Raw genomic sequence first — 19246 nt, 5'->3', positions numbered from 1 at the left:
TCTGGGGAAAATCCGCAGGCCACACAAGGTTTTGACGATGCACTCAACGCAATTGGGAAGCCGCTACAGTGTGTGGTACGAACACCGTGCCACACTTCGAGTGGCATCCCCCACTCCCCTCCCCAGGATCCCCCCAACTCCACCGTGGACCATCCATCTTTGGTTTTGGCTTTTGCCACTGGCTCCGGCAGAAATGCCGTTGAGGTCGTGAACGGTGAAAGGCGAACCGTGCTTCTGCGGAAATAGCGTCCCGGCTAGACAAAGATGGAAGTGCAGTGTGCACAGCAGTTGTCAGAGAGAAAAACCGGGAACAGTGAGGCTTTGCAACTGGGAGTTTTGCTTTTGGTATCGATGTCAGCATCAATCATTGGATATCACTCTTAGAGTTGTCGTCGGAGAGCCGATGAGATTCCCGAAACTTATCGCTCGAAAGCGATCGGCCCGAGCAAGTCTTTTGACGGCCATTCATAGTCCCGAAACTGAGCCCCGCAGGTTTACAACGGCATAGGCAGCTGGCCTATATATCTCTCTGGACGGGCTAGGACATATACCAAGACGGATTTTGTCTCTGGTGGGTCTGGTAAGGCTTAGGGAGGGGCCTGGAACGGTCATATGTACTAATAGTACCATTCACTTTTTGTTCTGAGCACTCTGCCTCTCGTCCGACCCGAGGAGTAAAAGTCCGATGGTTCGTCGAATATCTACCGTATGTCCTCTAAAACGGGAGGTTGCAAAGCATGGCGAGAAGGAACTGATTGAAGTATGCACCTAGATATATCCGCAGCCGTTCAGGATCAACAATGTCAATCTTTCTGGCCGTATATATGTAGAGTACCTACAGCGATCAGAGGATCCCGACACGATTGCGGCCGTCTCTCCCCTGCCGATCGGCGGGAAGTGGCACCTGCTTCCCCGCTCTTGCTTCCCCGCTTCTGGGACATGGACTGCATTCCGGGTGAACAAACGTACCGATAGTTATGCCCATGTCTCTACCACATATAACTCTGTATCCACATCCGTTGTTTCGGTGAGAACATTCCCCTCAGTGCACTAACCAATCCGTGCCAACAGTACGGTACCGGTAGGTACTCTACTCTATATGTACTCTACTCACAGTCACACCCTTTCTGGCCACCCCGCGGGAACCGCCTGGCCATTTTTCTCATGAGACGCGGGTGCCGCAGCTGGCGGTAGAAAGCTCCGGAAGGTATACTCGCCACTATTCTAGCACTAGGTATCACACCGCTCTCGATCCGAATCAGTGGGAATCGTTCTACGAAGGCTCCGGATGCCGTACGTACTTCTACGTGCGAGTTACGACTCCCCGAGTACCGATATCTACATAGTTAGGTATGCCTATGGAGCGGCATCAACACAAGTCCACACATAATACTATACATACTTCATACCATCTACGAATCCTCCGCTCTGTCCGAACTTCAGTTCCGTTCGCTGCGGTGAAATAATGTTCCGACACCTACATACGGAACGGATAACCAAGTAACTAAGGACCAGGTTCTCGGCGCAGACCACCGAACTACTAGCTATATAGTACCTAGTACATAGTCACTTGAATACCCTTCTTCGGGGGTTAATTGACCAGCCGTCATCACTCCACTGTGCAGGGTATCCACATAACGTGGACCACGCGAGTCAAGTGGAAGCTAGCGACCCAGCCTCTTCGAAAGTTATTCCCCGCGGTCTCCCCGGACTTTACATATGGCCGTTCTGTGGGGTTATGTACGAGTACGGCTCGGACATCGGGCCGATGTTTTTCCCCCACATTCAGTCGGATTCGGATCTCTACATGGAGTACGTACTCCTCGTATCGCGATACCGGTATCAAGTACTCTATGCACTGTAGACTTGCATGCGTACATTAGTAAAGTATGAATGGCTCCTCTTTTTGTTTATTTGATTAAGTATTTATTGCTTGCGACCTAGGCAGGTAGAGTATCCCGGATTATGGTAATACCGTATACACATGTCGTTTGCATGTTCACAGTCCACTCGATCTCGATCAAGAATTGCTCGTATTTTGTTTCTGGTGGATCCATCATTGCATTCGACCATATTGCCTGTTCCTCCCCAAGCCTCCGACCGCTGGCCGTGAGCTCTCCGCCCAGCCCTGAGCCCTCTCCCGTTGCTCGTACCAAGGAAGTCACATGTCGAGTACCGTAGACGAAGGAAATGAAATGACAACGGCTCGTCCCCGTCCTTCCTGAGGTTTCCACCACGTTTTATTGCACCTCCCGTCCCGCCCAGCCTCCTGTCGACTCTACCAGGAAGCCCAGGAAGCCCAGTAGAGTACTTCACCCCTACCGCGCTCGTGTGTTCCATGTCCACTTTCTTCCTTCCTTGACGTCATTTGTCTCTTTTTCTCCGCACTTGCTGGCCCTCACATTGTCCCAGTCCAGATGTAGTATGATGTATTTGTCGAGCCTGACGAGCGGTTGAACAGACCCGGTGGCGTGAGGAACCACTCCTCCTACATACCCTCCAAGGACCGCTCCTCGGGGCCCGAAGCCCCGGAGCACCAACCCCGGGACGAGTGATAGTGGAAGCATCTCGTTGCTCGGTCCCTGTGGTCCGTTCTACGGGCCCGCCCGCTCCACAACTGTTCGCGCCCAGGCCTGCCTGGGAGCTCTATGGACCAGACTGAACTCCTAGTATATGCTCGCCTAGCCCTAGGCCAGTTGCCACAGTGAACTACATATGTACAACTAGACGCTGCGAGTAACAGACCACAAATTTGCTGCAGCACTCGTCTGCGAGGAGCCCGGCCATGCTCCAGCGGCGCCGCTCTCGTCCCGTATCTTTCCTCACTCGCGCCCATAAGCCCGCTTGCTGCTCTCCCATCAGGAGCGGTTCTTATATAGGTGCTCCAGGGTTTGCCTGGCCCGACTGCACCAGCAGCACTGGCCCTCCACTCGCTGTTTGAGCAAGTGATGTGGCAATATGCTGTTTGTGTGCTACCTATAGGTATGCGCGAGTGGGATTCCGTGATGCCGCTCCACCATCAACGGACAAGCATAAATACTTCGCACGGGTCGACGCGGCCTCCCATCGACCTTCGCGTGCCGAAGCTTCTTCTTATGAGCGTGGCCAACTCGAAAGCAGGCGGTGCCTTGGTAGTACTACATGAAGACCACAGATAGTCTAGGGGAGAATGTTCCAGTCACATGGACGGGAGGGGGGGGGGACTTCGAGATGACAGGCCAAACCGAGCATCTCCAGCGGACTCGAAAAGGGTGGCCGTTTGTATGAGCGGGCGGCGGTCATATGTGATTTTTCGTGACGCGGATTTTGCTCCGCTGGCTGTTTACCTTTAAAGTTTCCTCTTAGACTCTTAGAGGCGGGAAGCTGCTCCTATATACTCTATTTTACGTCTCGAATTTCCCTCTTCGAGTCGAGGACGGCGTGGTGTGTTCGGCAAATCTGGGTTTGCGGCGGAGAATCTTTTCCAGCATCTGAGGAGCGCCGAGCGCTGTAATTTTCGGACACCCTCACTTCATTGGAACTTTATATTGTAGATAACCTCTCCTTGCCACATGGGTCACTCCAAAAAACCCGCTTCCCCTCGGAGCACATGCAACAAACGAGCGAGCGAGCATTTCAGTCCACAACCGGAGGACTACGCGAGTCCTACCGGTACTTGATCTACTATCATGGGGGGCCATGATGATCTGGCGGAAGCGGAGAATCAGTAGGTAAGAGACGACTTTGCAGTGATAGGTGCCCGTCAAACACGTGGTTCACTGAAGAAGCATGACGTGCTCGCGATGTGTCCTCAGTTCGCCCCAGAGTCGAGCACGGCTTGGAAGGTTTGGCCAACGCGATGCCCTAAGTTCCAACTATTACCCGGTGCGTATGATGTCCCCGCGAGCCGAGGGCGGTGAGCGGCTTGTTTGATAAATCGTGACGATGGGGTTGATGATGGGTGAACGATTGATTGTTGATGATGATCTTGGTCTCGGTACAGATGGTAGGTCAACAAGAGTCCTCCGTCCCGCTCCTCGTGCCTCGTCCCCCACCACTAGCCACCAACCGTTGACTAACAAATGTAACGCTCCACAGCTGAGGAGTGGCAAATGCCATTAGTAAAGGGACCGCGGCGTGGCCATACCGATATACTTCCAGACGCTATTCAAAGTTCCGGGCTATGTAGTGTACTATTATCAAGGGGGATGTGGGGTTGATGCTTGAGGTTAATAGTATTCAACAAGAGCTTGGACTACCTACCGCACGTGGAAACTATAACGTTGAGAAGTCGAGTGGAAAGGTTTGTATTTAGGTACGTGGGGATGGGAGGAACGGTGGTTTGGCTCATTACTTAGTTGGCTGTGCGGGTTAGGCATGTGAGATGGCGAAGGGAATCATCGACTGCTTCTTCCTCTGCTTGCTTATTGAGCTCTTACATACCGGTATTCCAATGCTGGTTTTGCTGAGGCGTTGGTGCCATCGTGTGGTGCCATCGTAGATATCACTCGTACGGGGTGCTCTCACCCGAGGACCACCATACCGCATATCAAGTGATAATACTGTAGGGAGGGCTGAGCGGAGAGCAAAAGGGAACCGGTATCGAGCTCGTGGCCAGCGGTCGGTGACAGCCGGGCGGAAGCGGACATGTAATTCTGCCATGATCTACACTAAGGTCGAATACAATCATGATTCAACAAAAAAAAGAACAAAGTGATAATACTGCAATGCTAAATGCAAAAAGAAAAAGAGCAAAGAAAAAGTTCATGTTGCAACCGTAGCCCCCAACCATCTCTGGTGCTCACTCGCTTCCCGTCGAGTGCCATACCCTATGAAGCATTTGCCCATATCAAGATGGTGACAATATGTCAGAAAACCCCGCGCAAACATCGAAAGCACAACAATCCACCCATCTTATCTCAACTGTCCATCTCAGATGTCCATATGCATCGCCCATACCACTTCTACCTCTTCCTCTGAGGCGGCAACGCAAGGGGATTCGCCTTCTTAGGCTTCATGAAGGGTTCAGCCGCCTTCTTGCCGGGCAGCACCTTCAACCTCGGGCCACCGACGATGGGTCCCCTCTTTTCCTGGGCCTTCTTCCACTTATCCTCCATCTTCAGCCTCTTCTCCTCATCATCTTCGTCGTCCTCTTCGTCGACCACCTCCGCCTTCCTCTTCAGATCCTTCGACGACGCGGAAGCGCCGCTGGCGCGACCGTTGCTCCTGCTAACCTCTGCCATCTTCTTGACCTCCTCAGCGGTACGGATCCTCCTCTGGAGGGTCTCACTGACGCCTCCCCTCCTGAGGGTCGACGTGTCGGCAGCGAGTCGACTCCTCGATCCCGAGTAGATACTGATTTCCTTTGCTTCGCGGCGGGCCTTCTGGATGATATTCTTGGTCTTCGATCCAGCAGCGTGATTCCACGAGTTAGTGCTATTGCCCCATCCGCTTCCACCAGTTTTCGGGCGACGAAGAGGCGGCAGCGACTTCGCCTCGACGAGACGGGTGCGGCCGGACTCCTTGGACGAATTGAGACCCTCGAACTGTGCCTTTAGTAGCTGGGCGGCGCGCTCCTGGGCGGCAGAAGCTTCCTTCTGGTGTTTCTATTACGCACACCCATCAGCACCACACCACACCAAACTCGAATCTGGGGAGGGGTACGTACGTCGTAGACTTTGCTCCAGCTCGAAGGGTTCTTAGGAACCCACTTGTCGACTGCGTCCAGGCCGAAATCGCGGGCGATGAACTTCTTCCAGAGGTCCTCGTCTTCGCCGGCGATCTGCGGCGAGTTTGCTTCCAGTTTTTTCTGGACGGTGTTAGTTGCGTAACCTTGATACCGAGGGGAAGATGGGATATACTAGCTGATGCGGGGAGCTGATCTTCTTGAGGACTGGCTCGAGGATGTGGTAGGGTATGTCTCCGACATCTTCGATAGCTGCACGACGCCGTTAGCGGTGGAGGACAGGAGGGAAGGTGAGAACGTACTGTTGATGTACTTGATGAGCACATTTTTGGCATATGTGTATAAGCTGGCGGGCTCATATGTTTTGTGAGACATAGCTTGTGATGTTGCGTAGGAAGCTATGGAGATGTGGGGGAACCACTAGTAGCTTGAGGTGCGCGTATGTAGTTCGTGGGAATCGCGTAGATGTGGTTGCGGAAATCTGAGTATATCAATAGAGAAAATAGCGTGAAGCTTAAAGGAGGTTTATTGCTGGTGGAGATCAAAGGTGGTGTCGGAATAGCAAGTTACGTTGAATGGTGGAGGTGAGGTTGTGAGTTTGAATGAAGGTTGTCAGGCTGTCGTCGCATAGAACCCGCACCCATTCAACTTAACCCCTGTCGGAAACTACGAGCGGCACCAACACTAGTGAATACACAGATGTGAGCTAGCCCTAACTAAAGACTGACTTAGGCATCAGGATCGTCACGTCGAACATCTTCAAGCCTGAACAAACAACCGCGCCTGCTCCATCTTCACGACCAACAACGCCCTCTTCGACCCACCACCCCCACATATAAGCACATACCAGCACATACAACCACATACAACCACATATACCACAACAATGTCGATCAACGAAGGCACGCTGCTCCTCCCACCATCATGAGCACCACCAGCTAACAACGAAGCAGAGGAATTGATCAAGTCGCGGCCTCTGCTGTTCGAGACGCGCCCCTTCACCCGTTTGAACAAGCGGAACACGACGCTGCAGACGCTCCCCGAGACCGCGTCACCCTCCCAACACCACGGCGAGATCGACCTGGACTTCGCGTACTTCTCCTCTGCGATCACACGTATCCAGCTTCACCTCGCAACCACACAGCGGGAGATAACGCGGTACAGCGTTGAGAAGTCGCACATCGAGGAGACAGCCGCGAGCGCACGGGACACGCTAGTGGAGCTGCGGGCGACGCTTGCCGCGTCGCAGCAAGAGAAGGCGCACCGCCTCGAGTACGATGCGATTGCGTCGGACATCCTCGAGGCCGTGCCGCGGCTCAAGCCCCGCGCTGAGCAGGAGCAGAATCTGGCTCGGCTGAACGATGAGATTGCGGAGCTCCAGAGGGAGCGCGATGAGTACGGTGTTGTGTGGGCTGCGAGGCGCGCACAGTTCGAGCAGATCGTCACGCAGCTCGAGCTCATGAGCGCGCAAATCAAGGAGGATAAGGAGGAGCAGGATAGGAGGGAGGGGATGAGTGAAGAGGAGGAGGAGGGCGAGGAGGTGGAGGGCGCGGCTACTAAGAGTGGTGGCGCGACTCCCGCACAGGGTGGGGCCACGGCCGAGGCGAGACTGGGTCTGCCGGTGGTGGGCACGCCGCGACCGGGTACGCCTGGTGTTGGCGGGGGTGCCACGCCGCAGCCTGTGGTCGATGAGAAGGAGGAAGGAGAGGAGGACGACGATGTGGAGCTGGGTGATGCGCCGCCTTCTCAGGTGATGCCCGCCGTAGACCGGATGGATATGTCGTGAGAGTAGTCTATACTAGTATACTGCACATCTATCCTTCTGTTGGAATACCACATTGGGAGCGAGACATTCTACTTCACTCCTATAATACAAATCCACATGACGGTGCTATTCCTGCAAACCAGCTTCAATTGTCCAATTCAGATCCATGTTGCGGATCATGCCCATTTCATTTAATCCCATCCCATGTACTTATTCACAAGGTGACATCAAGCATTCAAAAGGTGCACCGCATTATCACCTGCCCAAAACAATAAATATTTACAGTCCGCTCCCTTCTCCACTTCTTTCCTCGGATACACATACACAGAGAAAGAGGGGAAGGAGGGGAGGTGAAGTGAGAAGGCCATGTCTATAAAGAGAACACATGAAACTAAACTGAAGAAAACGTAGATGCATATAAAAGGGGGCATCAAAATGCATGCAAAAGGACCACGTAACTCCTCAATACAGTAAAGAGACAAACTGCAAAAAAAAAAAAATGACCTGCCAGCGAATATACTCAACTGCAGAATATGCGGAATCTCCCCCTTCACTCGAGTAAAAAAAGCCTCCCAAGAAAGCATGCCTTAACAAAATCAACAAGCCAGGGGTAAAATTATCATAGCAAAACTCATTCTCATCTCATTACAGTAACTCATCGCAACAAACCTACCAGGCCTCTGGTGGTCGCCGGAAGTGAGTTGGTATCACTTACTCGGCATCGAGCGGAGCGATATCCTCGTGGTCGCCGCCACCCGGGATAATCAACTCCTCGGTGTAGTCGTCTCCGGTCACGAACTTCCTCTCGCTGACGTGCTCGCCGCGTCCCTTAGCGGTCCAGACCTTGTTGCCGAACGGGTTCTCTCCGGGAGTGGGAGCCTGTTGCTGTCCCTCCTCGTGTTTGTAGATGCAGCTCGGATTCAAGCAGGGCTTGAACTTGCAGGCCGTCTCGTTATGGGTGAAGTGACAGTCCGGCCGGGTGCAGCTGGCTCCATTACGGCACATCGGCATAGCGGGACTAGAAACCTATCGTCAGCAAATCCACACGCAATCAATCATTCAAGAGGTTACATACTGCTTGAAGGGGCACACGGGGTTGGTGCAGTTGGGGAAGAACTTGCAGTCCTGCTCAATCTGCTTGGGCCGAGCATGGAAGCTGGACAACGAAGCGGGAGATGGGTGCGATCCGGTGCACTTCCTGTTCTTGCACGCGATTCCAAATGGACACTTCTCGCCACTGACGTAGTGGGTGAGTTTGCCGCCGAGCTGTGCGGGAGTCGGATGTCCGAACGCACACTCCACCTTGGTGCATCCCGTTCCGAACTTGCAAGGCACTTCCTCTAACTTTTCGGCCTTGCCACCCTCCTCCGGACCGTCGTGCATCTCCATCTCGCCCTCGGTGCTGAGATCAGGTGGCGACTGAATCCTCTCGAAAAGGCTGCCACCACTATTCGGACCACCGCCGCCACCACCACCAGGTCCTCCACCAACGCGGTGCGGCTGTGAAAAATTGTTGGAATACGCATCTTCGTTCACTCGCATGGGCGGCATGTTACGGTTGTGGGTGTGGTTATGGTTGTGGTTATTGCGGTGTTGCGGTCCACCCATCTGGCCTTGAGGGAATGGAGGGGCATTGACGGGGCCGGGACCGTTCGCGAAGGGAGCAATGATCTGCGATTGCTGCTGGTACATCTGGTAGAACGCCATCTGCTGCTGAGGGGTGAGATTCGCAAGCATGCTGGGATTCGGACCATTGAATGGACGGCCACCGTTCATACGGTTCTGGTGCATTCCTCCCCTGTGGTTCATATGTCCGCCATTGTGCATTGGACCGTTATTATTGTTGTGGCGGAAGCCGTTCTGACGTATACCGCCGGGGCCCTTTGGAGGCTGCTGATTCTTGAACTTCTCTTGGTTCGGCCGCACCCGGTGCAGAGGGTCGTCTATTTTCCTCTCCATCGACTTGTTGATCTGGCTCATCATCCGCCGGGGATTGGGTTGTCGCATCGCCTTCGGCGCTGTAGGTCTACAACAGTTGTCAGCACGCGCTTCTCCGCAGGAAGACAAGGGGGGGCGAAGGTGAACATACACTCCCTCCTCAGTCGGCTCTCCCATATCCATCATATCAGCATCTTCGTTTCCGTATGTTGCGCTGTCATCCGCCTTGGCACCTTGACCCTCTTCCTCCTCTCTCTTCAGCAGCCTGTCCAGTTCGGCAAAGACCCACTGCGCGAATGAAGCCGGTGTCGCGCCGCCGGGTACCGGAGAAACCAAGTCGGTCGACAACTCCGCCGCGATCTGCTCCTCGTCTTTTCCGTTGGCGATCATAAGGCAAATGTACTCTCCAAGGGGCGACTTCTCGTCACCGTTCGCCCAACCGACCTCGGCGATCTGCATCTGGATGTGCTTGGTGAACGCATCCGAGAACGGAGTATTTAGTACGAGCTTCATTGTGTTGTAGTGTATGGTGTTTAAGTGGTGAGGGTGGGTGTATGTGAGGGAAGTAGAGAGTTGCGAGGGTGAATAGGCTTTTTGTTGGTGATTATCGGGCGCGGTAGAATGTGAGAGGAGGAGGCGGTGTTGTCTGTCACAAGGGTTCCAGCCGGATGAAGTGGTTGTTCGGGAGGCAAAAAAGCAAGCAGGCAGGTGCGGCTCTTTGAAGCGACGCGACACTGTCTGCTGCTGTTAAGAAAAACTGGCGGGGAAGTAGAAATGTGTTGCGTGTTTGTCAGAGTCGGTGCGTGGTTGTCGGTTGTGGTAATAGAATGGTGGGTGTCGTGTGGTTAGAGGGGAGGAGGAGGAGGAGGAGGAGGAGGAGGAGGAGGAGGAGGAGGAGGAGGGATGGAAGAGAGGTTATGTGGTTGGTCGGTCGGACGCTGCAGCAGAGAAGGTGTTGTGGTGTCGGAGTAGTTACGGGAGTTGGTTGGTTGCCGCAGTAGAAAGAGAAGAAGTGGTAGGGAAGGTGGAATAGGTACGACGTAAGTAGCGAAGAGGAGGAGGAGGAAGGTTGCTAAACCAAGTTCAAGATGTCAGTCAGCCGCACTAGTGAAAGCCAAGACTTTCCACGTTCAACGGCGTCTGTGAGCGTGAGGCTATTCAAGTTGATATAGGAGACAACAAACACAAACACAAGATACAATCGATACAAACACAAGATACGACGAGGCGATCAAGCTCCCATTTAAACTGCTGACAAACGCACTAGCCGACTGGAGAAAATTACATGCATAGATTCAGCACGGAAGGCACGAACTTCTAGGGCTCGAGCAGAGGGGCAGCATTCACGGTTGATCACGGCGTGAGGAGTCATCAGAGCCCACTTATCTAATTGCTTGATCACGTGTAGCCCTCATCGGTTTATGGGGTTTCAAGTGGTGACGAGTGAGATCTCATGAATATCTGACTCGAGATGGCGCTCCTTTGACGAGACGAGCAGGTCACCGCAACACCAGACGGTCGGTGACCGGTGCTCAAAGAACTCTGGACGTAGAGTACACGCGTAGGTAGAGGGGAGAATCTTCATCCCGAGCATAAATACATCATGTCATCATCATATGCAACCAAATTAAGGGATACACATTCGAAAAAACAATCCCACAGATCCGTCTGCCACCTTAAGCCCTCAAAAGTTCACGGCAGGAGTGAACGCAACCTTGACTCCCGCTCCGGGACTGATGGTCACCTCGCACCGCTCAAACTGCTTCTGGGTGCTTCTATCCTCCACCTTCTCGAATCTCTGAAAGAGTCTAGCCAAAAACGGTCGGGTCAGTCAACTTGATCGCTCGCTTGCTCGCTCGCAACCATTCATTGAAACGCAACATACCGGCAGAGGATGTATCCCATCTCCGTCAATGCGAACTGCTGGCCGATACAGATCCTCGGGCCACCGTTGAACGGGATGTAGCGCCACGCCTTTGGCGACCATGAATCCCAGCGCTCGGGCTTGAACTCGGCGACGTCCGGGCCGAAGATGTCCGTACGGCGTTGCATGACTAGGGCGGAGTATGCGATTGGCGTTCCGGCGACTACACCTATGGGCTGGAGGCGAACATCATCAGCATCGATGAAATAGGAAGCGGCTGGGAACAGAGTCGTACTTCAAGTCCGTCCGGTCCACCACCCGTGGGAAGAGTTGTATCTGTAAGTGAGACTCTGACATTGAACGGGACTACAAGGATCAGTATCTCTTTTGTCGTAATTTGTTGCGGGAGTACCCACCGGCAGGATACAATCTCAATGTCTCGTTGATGACGTGTTGGAGATACTTCATTCCCTTCAGATCCGAGTAGGTGGGTGGTCCGGCCGGTCCGACAGTATCGAGGATCTCCCTTCTAAGGCGCTCCACGCACTCTGGGCGTTTGGCGAGTTCGTATAGCGCCCAGGCCAAAGTCCCGGCCGTAGTATCCTGCTCCGGATATCAACCACCACAACCACATAATATTGAAATGGATTGGAATATACCCTCGCAGCCAACAACACAGCGACCAGCTGGTCCCTGAGCATCTTGGGATCCCGCGTAAATTCCGCGAGAGCATGGAGGAAATTATAGTCACTCTCGCTCTTTCCCTTAAGCTCCTCCGGCCTCATATGCAGCGTCTTCTCTACGAACGGTTCAACGAAATTATTCAAAATCTTCAGATTCTCCTTGAACTGCTTAGTCTTCAAGAAGTGTCTTAGCGGTCCCGCACGGGAGACGTTATTCATGTGCTCCTGGATCTGCTGAAACGCCAGGGCGAAGGCGTGGCTCCCGTGTTCGATGGAGTTTACACTCTCGCCGAGCAGGAAGTCGGTGGCCGAGTCGAGAGTTACTTTGTACAGCAGGTCCGCGATGTTGATCGTCGACCCGTCGCGAGGGATCACCGACATCATCCGCTGGATGTGCCGCTCGAATATGTGCAGATCCGACACCCGGTCCCGCACGAATTGCGGACGGATCAGGTGTCGTGACGCAGACCATTCCTTGCCGTCCGTGGTGAAGATACTGTCGCCTAGGAAATCTTGCCACTGCGAGTGGCTGGGAAGTCACATGCTGCCGTTAACCCCCGCGAATCGTATCAGTGGGCGGCCAGTGGACACTCACAAGCTCTCTCCCTTGCCTGCAAGCCATCATCAGCGGAGCTTCACAAGAGAGAGGAAGAGAAAAAAAGCTCAGCAATACCCACCAAAATCGTGAAAATGCGTTGCGAGCACGGCCTTGATATTCTCGGGATCTGCCGTCAAGATGACCCTCTTCCACAGTATCTGCGTCTCCAGCGTATGCGATCCCAGCTGCCTGAACCTCATCTCCCAAAACTCTCTATTCATATTTTTCTTCGCATACCTAAACGACTCCAACGTCTCGGAGATACCTATCCAGAGGAATCAGCATTTACTCTAGCCAACGCGAGGGTGGGGGCGGAGTGCCATACCGAACCATGAACCGTTAACACTCTTCCCGCGCTTCCCAAGCTTCATGATCTTCCTGCTCTCGACGATGCGCGCATACGCAAAGGTCAGGATCCCGGCGAGGGTGAGGGCCAACGCCAGCCCTGGAAGAGTAGAGAGCAGCATATCGATATCGACAGATATCCGTACTTATGTAAGTATATACCGTATATATATATTTTTCACGACAGGGCCCGGTGAGCTTTCTCGGTGGTGCGAAATGCCCTTATATATATACGAGCTCCCCCCCTCCCCCCTCCCCCCTCCCCACTACCCCTCGAGCCCCCATCACCAGCGCTACATGCACCGTTACTACCGACGGCCAGGATTCAGGATTGTCACACTATCGGTAGGTAACTAGTGATTCCCGTTGCCGCCATAAATCCGAGTACATAGATTAACAGCCGTCCATCATAGTTAGTGGGTTACGTTTCGTCCCCATCCATAGTTACTCCACCTACTACCAGGTAAGTATTTGTTACACTCTGTCGATTCGTGGCCGCAGCATTCGGATCCGGGAATACCGGTGGCGTCTATATAGTAGTAGTAGCTAACTGTAACCGCAACTCGGCTAGCACGCGATCCGGGGTACTGTTGTATGACATGGTATAATGGTGCTAACCAGAGTGAGTATATATGTGGAGTACTCTACACAGCATGCGCCAGCCAGCGCGCGCATCTCCGTCACACCACCCCACCGGCCTGGCACCTGGCACCTGGCTTCTGCACTCCTGCACTTCTGCACTCTTGTAACTGAGACGTCGGGGAGGCTAGTTGGTTGTCCTTCATCGACCAAACCGAGGAAGGGAGGGAGGGAGGGAGGGAGGGAGGGGTAGACATGTGGTCTGGGATTCTGGGATTTCTGAGATTTATCTACCGGCACCAGTATCCCACCATTGACCCGCAACCCACAAACCACCAGCAGTTGACGGCACGGGAGTCTGGAGATACGAATTCGAAGTTGTTTGTGCTCGCTTGTGTACCAGCAGAGCAGAGCGGTGCAGTGCAGTGCATAGCAGAGTATCGTATATCGTAGAGTGTCGTGGAGTACACGGACTTCACAGAGCAATCCCACCATTCCAGCGAGCACGCCAAGTTCCAACCAATGATCAATCCTGCATATCAACATCAGGTGTGAACATACATACTCTACAACCCACCCCCCTGGCCACGGAACTCCAGATAGATTACCCACCTCCTAGGTAGTAGTTACGCACATACAGCCCAAATAAACGTCTGACACCGCTATCCCAACTTCCCAAGTTCCCAAAAGCAGTGCATCCATTCCCGCCACGAAGAAGCGCAAGAACATGAGCGTTCCAACTTCTAAATAACCTCCGGTGGGAAGTTCCCAGAATAAGTGCTAGGTTTGTACTCCGGGAGTGGGAGGTATGTATGTGCTACGGTTTCAGTATTGGTATTGGTAAGGCATGGTAGGTATGGTACAGTTACCGGTGGAGTATACTACCTACCTGGCAGGTAGTACGGTAGGTAGTATATACATAGAGCTCGGGCTTCATCCTGGATTCTTCACGCAGCGCACAGACGTTACATACCTGCGGCACCCCCGGATCCCGCGGAAACCTACCAGTGATCATCAAGAACTCACATGTGGTGCCGAAACGCGGGGAAAGCATATACCTACTACCGAGTATGGTGGTGGAGGACGGACAGTTTTTTAGCCGTGTTGGCATGTTTGCATGCACTGAGACGAGATGGCGCCGGGCGGCCGGAGTGGAAATATTCCCGGGCCCAGATGTCCAGTGCGATCTGGCTTGTTATTTCTTGATTCATACGTGCAGCACTGTATCTAGACTATGGCGGTATATGTACATGCACGCTTCCTAATCCTGTCTGCAGCCCATATCATCCCATCTCTAACCAGCTCGAGCATCGAGGAGCTGGGACGTCGGTTGCGGAACTCTATGTACTCTATATTGCATTCGATCTAGCTCAAACAGAAAAGGAAAAGCACAACTTATGTAAGCACGCTTAACAACCAGAAGGAACCCAAATAGAACGTCCATACATAAAGTGACTCCACCTCTCAAGATCGTCGTGACAAAGGTGAGAAAAGAAAACACATGCAAATAGAAAGGAATTCCCGTATCGTTCACTACACGAATCTGCACGGCTTGTTCAACAAGATTGACTGGTCAACCTTGTCGCTATCCATCGATACGACAGAAACCTTCTGCAGCCCGGGGACAGTTGCGGTCTCATCATACCGACACACGATGAAGTCTTTGGAACCGACCCGGCCCACCAGCGAGTATTCGCCATCAGGAATTTCAACATGGTGTCTCGCAGAAACGAAAAATTTCAATTTCCGTCCACCGTGCTCCACCGTCACGGCCCACCGTCTCGGACCATCGATCCTATCGCCGGTCGGCTGCGCCACGAGATGGCCTTTCTCGATGAGATGTCCGAAATACGTGTAACTGGTGGCGGAACGACGCACATGGTTTGTCAAGCCCGAGCGCCGATCACTAATATCGTCCAAGCTTCCCGGGCGGTCTTCGGGCAGCACGTACCTTTTGTCCTGAATCTGCTTCCACGATGGAAACCACGAGTGACCTCCATCTCCGGGAGCGGGGAACCGGAACAGAAGCTCGTCCCTCATCGCTGAACTCATGTGATGAACACAGCGAGTCCATGCTTCTTCGGGCGTGGTGCGCTCTGAGAATGCTGGCAGCGACGCGGGCAACATGAGGAAGCCGATCCCAGCAACTTTGTCGACCTCGTTGCTAGCATAGCGTTCCCGCATTTCCTTGAGCAGCCCGAAAAAACCACAACAGGTGGTTCTGATTGCCCGATTTGGGTTTTCATTGAGACCGCTGTGGGGAGTAGTGGGCGTCCGGTACTCCAAGAGCTTCGAGATGCTGTCCCAATGGGCTTCGTATTGTTTCATCGACTGGCCACTGAATCGGCCATCGGCGATCTTGCGTGTAGGAAGTCCCGCCGGATTAGCCACCCCTCCGACAATAGACTCGCTTTTGAACTCTTGGAGAGTCCATGCGCGGTTTGACCAGTGGTGAACGTCGCCCCATCCAGAAGTTTCAAACGGCCTCCCGAGACCGTTGTAATATCGAACCACCTTGCCGTTTCCCAAGTACGCGTTTCCAATGGTCGGCACGTCGATCTCCCATTCCAAACTCCGTAGATGCTCGAATGATTTGGAATCGGATACCTGTCTCAGGCAAAGAATGTCGAGCCAGCAGTACTCGGCGCCGGCATCCAACAGTTCGTCTCGAACGGCTTCGAGAGTTACGTCCTTGGGTAGGGGTACCGGCCACTCGAATCCGTTGACCGACGTCATCACCGTCTCTATGTCGGCCACCCAGCTATGTGATATGGCCCATGGCTTCTTGGTCTTAAAAGCGTCAACCGAGTCGTATGGAACCACCCGATGCGCCAAAAGATCCCAGATCCTTCTCGGTTTAACCGTGACTGGGTCGATGATGGCAAGGTGGCCGTCTTCATCGCTTTTCAGCATGTCCCTGTCCCCTTTTCGTCTCCGGTTATCGATCTCTTCGACCGCGAGTCTATCCGTCAAGCTGCTATGCGCATCGCCGAGCCGTTCCCAACCATTCCGGAGTAGGGCATATGCTGTACCGAAGTCGTAATCGTGGGAAATGCAATAACGAAGGGCTTCCGTAAGACCCTCGATCGTGTTGACGCTGTGTTGAGTATGTAGCGCGATGTTGAGCTTCGATAGGAGTTGCCCTTCTCCAAGCTGCTTGCAAGGCTCCATTGCTTGCTCGACCGTAAGGACCGTTTGTTTTCCATCAGACTGTGGCTGAGTGCGTTTGGTATCCCCGGACTTGTCCTGCACAAAGGTTAACAATTGATCACCAGAAAGGACGCAATTGAGAGGATCGACAAACCTCTCTACCCTGACTCGCAATTCTCGCCCACTCCTTTTTTCGCTCTTCCTCAACCCATTCACGTTGTCTTCTCTTATTCCTCTCTTCGGCTACATCCAGCTCTACTACCACCCTTTCCCTCGTTCTCTGTTCCTCGGCGGCCCTTGACGCGATTTCAACATCTATCTTGTCCTCCGCCTGCTTGCGTTCCGCCGTTTTGATCATCCACTTATTGGCCGCCACCTGGACGTGTACCCTTCTCTTGTTTACCTTCTCTTCCTCGGCGGCCTTTTGTTTCTCGATCAGCATCTTGTTGTTCTCCTCAATCTTCTTTTTCTCGGCGAGTTTCAGTTTCCACTTGTCGGCCACGATATTCTTCAAAAGCCTCTCCCTCTCCTCTCCCCCCACCTCTTTCGTAGCCAAGGTTCTTCTACTCCACACCTCGACCACATTATGCATATTCCTTTTTTTGGCCATCTCTATCTCAAAATTCTCTTGGGCCTCCTTCTCTTCCTCGAACCCGCTCGAGACTTTCGTGGAGGTTGCTCTGATCGTCTCTACTTTCACCAGCTTCTTCTTTCTCTCCTCGATTTCTTCCGAGCGTTTCTCCTGCTGGAGCAGAAGCATCTGAGACTTCTTCCGAGCGTCCTCCCTCTTCTGGGCTTCATTTTCTCTCAAGACCCTCCTGACGATCTCTTCGTAATCCGGCAAGCAGATGTGCCGTTTCAGGAACTTCTCAAACGCCTCCTCCTTCTTCTCTTCGTCGTCATTTGTCACCGGTTCGTTCTCCACCACCGGCATGCTCGGGGCAGTCTCTCCCTCAGACCTGGTGTTTCCGTTTCGATGACCGGCAAGCACATACCGCCGGATGGTAAGGACTGCCAAGGCAGCGGTGGTGACTATCCACATGATTTCATGGCCGAGATACGACCGGAAGTGCTGAGTGGCCTCACACTCTGTATGACGCATGGTGTCGAACGGGTGTCCGAGACTCGGCGGAGCAGTGATTCGAGTAGGGAAGGAAGGAGGGAGGGTAGTGCTGCGCAAGGGTTCGGGCAGAAGGCGTATTCCCGGATTCTATCTGCCTAGGTGGTCGTTGGTATGCTGGATGCCGTTGACTCGTACGTATATCCGTTTGTCTGTTGGGACCATTGGTCAGTGTCTATCGGTCTCGGGAAGACTCTGGAGAAGGGTATGCCGACTATAGTAATAGCTGAGCGGGCCCATATATCCGATACAGTGAGCCAGGAGCCGAGTAGCGAACAGACGGGGAGGAGCTTGGATTTGAATATCCTGTGAGGAAAGAATCGTAAGAACTTGCTCCACTGAGGTTTTCTTATACTAAGACGATCTTTGAGGAGAAGGTTAGTACATACTTACAAGTTACTGGTCGATTGAACACTTACCAGCCATGCACACGCCGACAGCCCCAACCTGCATCGCCAACGTAGACTATCGTCAGGAGTGCGCACTTATCTGTGCTACCGCATTGCGGGCTCGGACCAGAAACATTGATGGAGTCGCTGCCTGGCCGCTGTCTCTTTGCGCATGGATGAGACGAGCTGACCCAACTAACCGCATTCTGCGTCCTGACAGGCCGCAACGGACAGCTGGCAAAGCATCGTTGGATGAGGTGTCAATGAGCATGTCGAATTTCTGAGACGTACTATGTACATCAGACAAAAACCTCAGCGAGTGGTGAAGGAGGGGGCAGATTTGCATGGCCGAAGAGTAGGTACGTGGTGTTGGACGAGTCAACCTGTCTGCCTCGCCTCGAATGTAGAGATGAACGACTGCAGGCTGCATTGACATCGCCCGTGGTGTCTTGCCTAAAGATACCTTCCGTCGTCTATCGGTCCATTCATCAGTAGAGTGGTGGAGTTCGTCGTGGCGCGATATCCTCTTCTCCGTGTCGACACGGCCAATTGAATGGCCCTCTTTTACCGCCCTGCCCGGCCCGCGAAAAGAACATTCCACCGCGCCCCCCCCTCCCGATGGGGCTGGTTCCTGTGCCGGACCCTGCGGACATCACATCAATTATGTAAGTACTTTAAGTACTTACCTATATCTTGACGCAGATATCCCTAACAAAGAGATCCCGAGGGGTGGGAGGCTGGGTGAATCGTGATGACTTTGTTTTTATTTTTGTTGTTTGCTGCCAGCCACCGAATGGGGATGCATATGCGGGCCGAGCTGCGTAGAGTACTCATCGATAGGCTGGACACGTCGAGGGTGCGCACACATTCGCATACCCTTCGTAGAAGCACATCGAGACAACCGGTACTGAGATGCCCTACATACCCGATGTTATTTGCCACCCGAAATACATTATGAGCGGGTTTTCTTTCCAGAGATACTTCCCAAATACAGCCACAGCCACAGCGAATGAGGCGGAGGTGGACACTCATGCAACATCACTCGCTGTAGGTGCAGTGTCTTAGACGCAGATGGCGGGGAAAAGACAGCGGCGCCACATCGTGCTGGATTGTAACGGGATCTCAACCCCCGGCCGGCCAGAGTGGGCAG

General features: G+C 53.3%; 5 protein-coding genes across 5 annotated transcripts; 1 reads left to right on the top strand and 4 right to left on the bottom strand.

The window, feature by feature from the left end:
• Positions 1 to 5246: 5246 nt before the first annotated feature.
• BZA05DRAFT_314510 (RNA polymerase II transcription factor SIII subunit A-domain-containing protein) lies at positions 5247 to 6013 on the bottom strand (the record flags this gene model as incomplete). Its single annotated transcript, XM_051480360.1, has 4 exons — positions 5247 to 5585; positions 5648 to 5788; positions 5841 to 5917; positions 5968 to 6013. Coding segments are annotated over 4 exons (603 nt in total), but the record flags the coding sequence as incomplete, so codon positions are not given.
• A 227-nt stretch (positions 6014 to 6240) lies between these two features.
• Positions 6241 to 7566, top strand: BZA05DRAFT_438208 (Tho complex subunit 7-domain-containing protein; the record flags this gene model as incomplete). Its single annotated transcript, XM_051486483.1, has 3 exons — positions 6241 to 6257; positions 6398 to 6408; positions 6619 to 7566. 3 exons carry the CDS (start codon positions 6241 to 6243, stop codon positions 7449 to 7451), a joined length of 861 nt encoding a protein of 286 aa, XP_051336968.1. The 3' UTR covers positions 7452 to 7566.
• A 407-nt stretch (positions 7567 to 7973) lies between these two features.
• BZA05DRAFT_135458 (uncharacterized protein) lies at positions 7974 to 10019 on the bottom strand. The gene is made up of 3 exons (XM_051478843.1): positions 9520 to 10019; positions 8506 to 9456; positions 7974 to 8448 (listed from the first exon to the last, which is right to left on the bottom strand). Exons 1-3 carry the CDS (start codon positions 9879 to 9881, stop codon positions 8142 to 8144), a joined length of 1620 nt encoding a protein of 539 aa, XP_051336967.1. The 5' UTR covers positions 9882 to 10019; the 3' UTR covers positions 7974 to 8141.
• Positions 10020 to 10844: 825 nt separating this feature from the next.
• Positions 10845 to 13046, bottom strand: BZA05DRAFT_406529 (cytochrome P450 52A11). Its single transcript, XM_051484520.1, has 8 exons — positions 12839 to 13046; positions 12593 to 12778; positions 12511 to 12526; positions 11892 to 12444; positions 11649 to 11835; positions 11528 to 11598; positions 11254 to 11468; positions 10845 to 11176 (listed from the first exon to the last, which is right to left on the bottom strand). The coding sequence occupies exons 1-8, from the start codon at positions 12978 to 12980 to the stop codon at positions 11053 to 11055; spliced, it is 1494 nt and encodes a 497-aa protein (XP_051336966.1). The 5' UTR covers positions 12981 to 13046; the 3' UTR covers positions 10845 to 11052.
• Positions 13047 to 14637: 1591 nt separating this feature from the next.
• On the bottom strand, positions 14638 to 17937 carry BZA05DRAFT_135421 (uncharacterized protein). Its single transcript, XM_051478842.1, has 3 exons — positions 17923 to 17937; positions 16742 to 17859; positions 14638 to 16683 (listed from the first exon to the last, which is right to left on the bottom strand). Exons 2-3 carry the CDS (start codon positions 17687 to 17689, stop codon positions 14971 to 14973), a joined length of 2661 nt encoding a protein of 886 aa, XP_051336965.1. The 5' UTR covers positions 17690 to 17859; positions 17923 to 17937; the 3' UTR covers positions 14638 to 14970.
• Positions 17938 to 19246: the final 1309 nt, after the last annotated feature.

This window comes from Tricharina praecox, assembly GCF_024521635.1.
Source record: "Tricharina praecox strain CBS 144465 chromosome Unknown BZA05scaffold_23, whole genome shotgun sequence".
NCBI classification, from domain to species: Eukaryota; Fungi; Ascomycota; class Pezizomycetes; order Pezizales; family Pyronemataceae; genus Tricharina; species Tricharina praecox.
This window is presented reverse-complemented; position numbering and strand designations above follow the sequence as displayed.

What these genes read in the sequence shown, in the direction of transcription:
- BZA05DRAFT_406529 (XM_051484520.1), bottom strand. Translation starts at nt 12,980, where the DNA reads ATGCTGCTCTCTACTCTTCCAGGGCTGGCGTTGGCCCTCACCCTCGCC. An exon ending in CTGTGTTGTTGGCTGCGAGG is followed by an intron (nt 11,836 to 11,891) that starts GTATATTCCAAT and finishes TATCCGGAGCAG; the next exon opens with GATACTACGGCCGGGACTTT. An exon ending in ATGGGATACATCCTCTGCCG is followed by an intron (nt 11,177 to 11,253) that starts GTATGTTGCGTT and finishes GTTTTTGGCTAG; the next exon opens with ACTCTTTCAGAGATTCGAGA.
- BZA05DRAFT_135458 (XM_051478843.1), bottom strand. Translation starts at nt 9,881, where the DNA reads ATGAAGCTCGTACTAAATACTCCGTTCTCGGATGCGTTCACCAAGCAC. An exon ending in GAGCCGACTGAGGAGGGAGT is followed by an intron (nt 9,457 to 9,519) that starts GTATGTTCACCT and finishes CAACTGTTGTAG; the next exon opens with ACCTACAGCGCCGAAGGCGA. An exon ending in CCCGTGTGCCCCTTCAAGCA is followed by an intron (nt 8,449 to 8,505) that starts GTATGTAACCTC and finishes ATAGGTTTCTAG; the next exon opens with TCCCGCTATGCCGATGTGCC.
- BZA05DRAFT_135421 (XM_051478842.1), bottom strand. Translation starts at nt 17,689, where the DNA reads ATGCGTCATACAGAGTGTGAGGCCACTCAGCACTTCCGGTCGTATCTC. An exon ending in TTGCGAGTCAGGGTAGAGAG is followed by an intron (nt 16,684 to 16,741) that starts GTTTGTCGATCC and finishes ACCTTTGTGCAG; the next exon opens with GACAAGTCCGGGGATACCAA.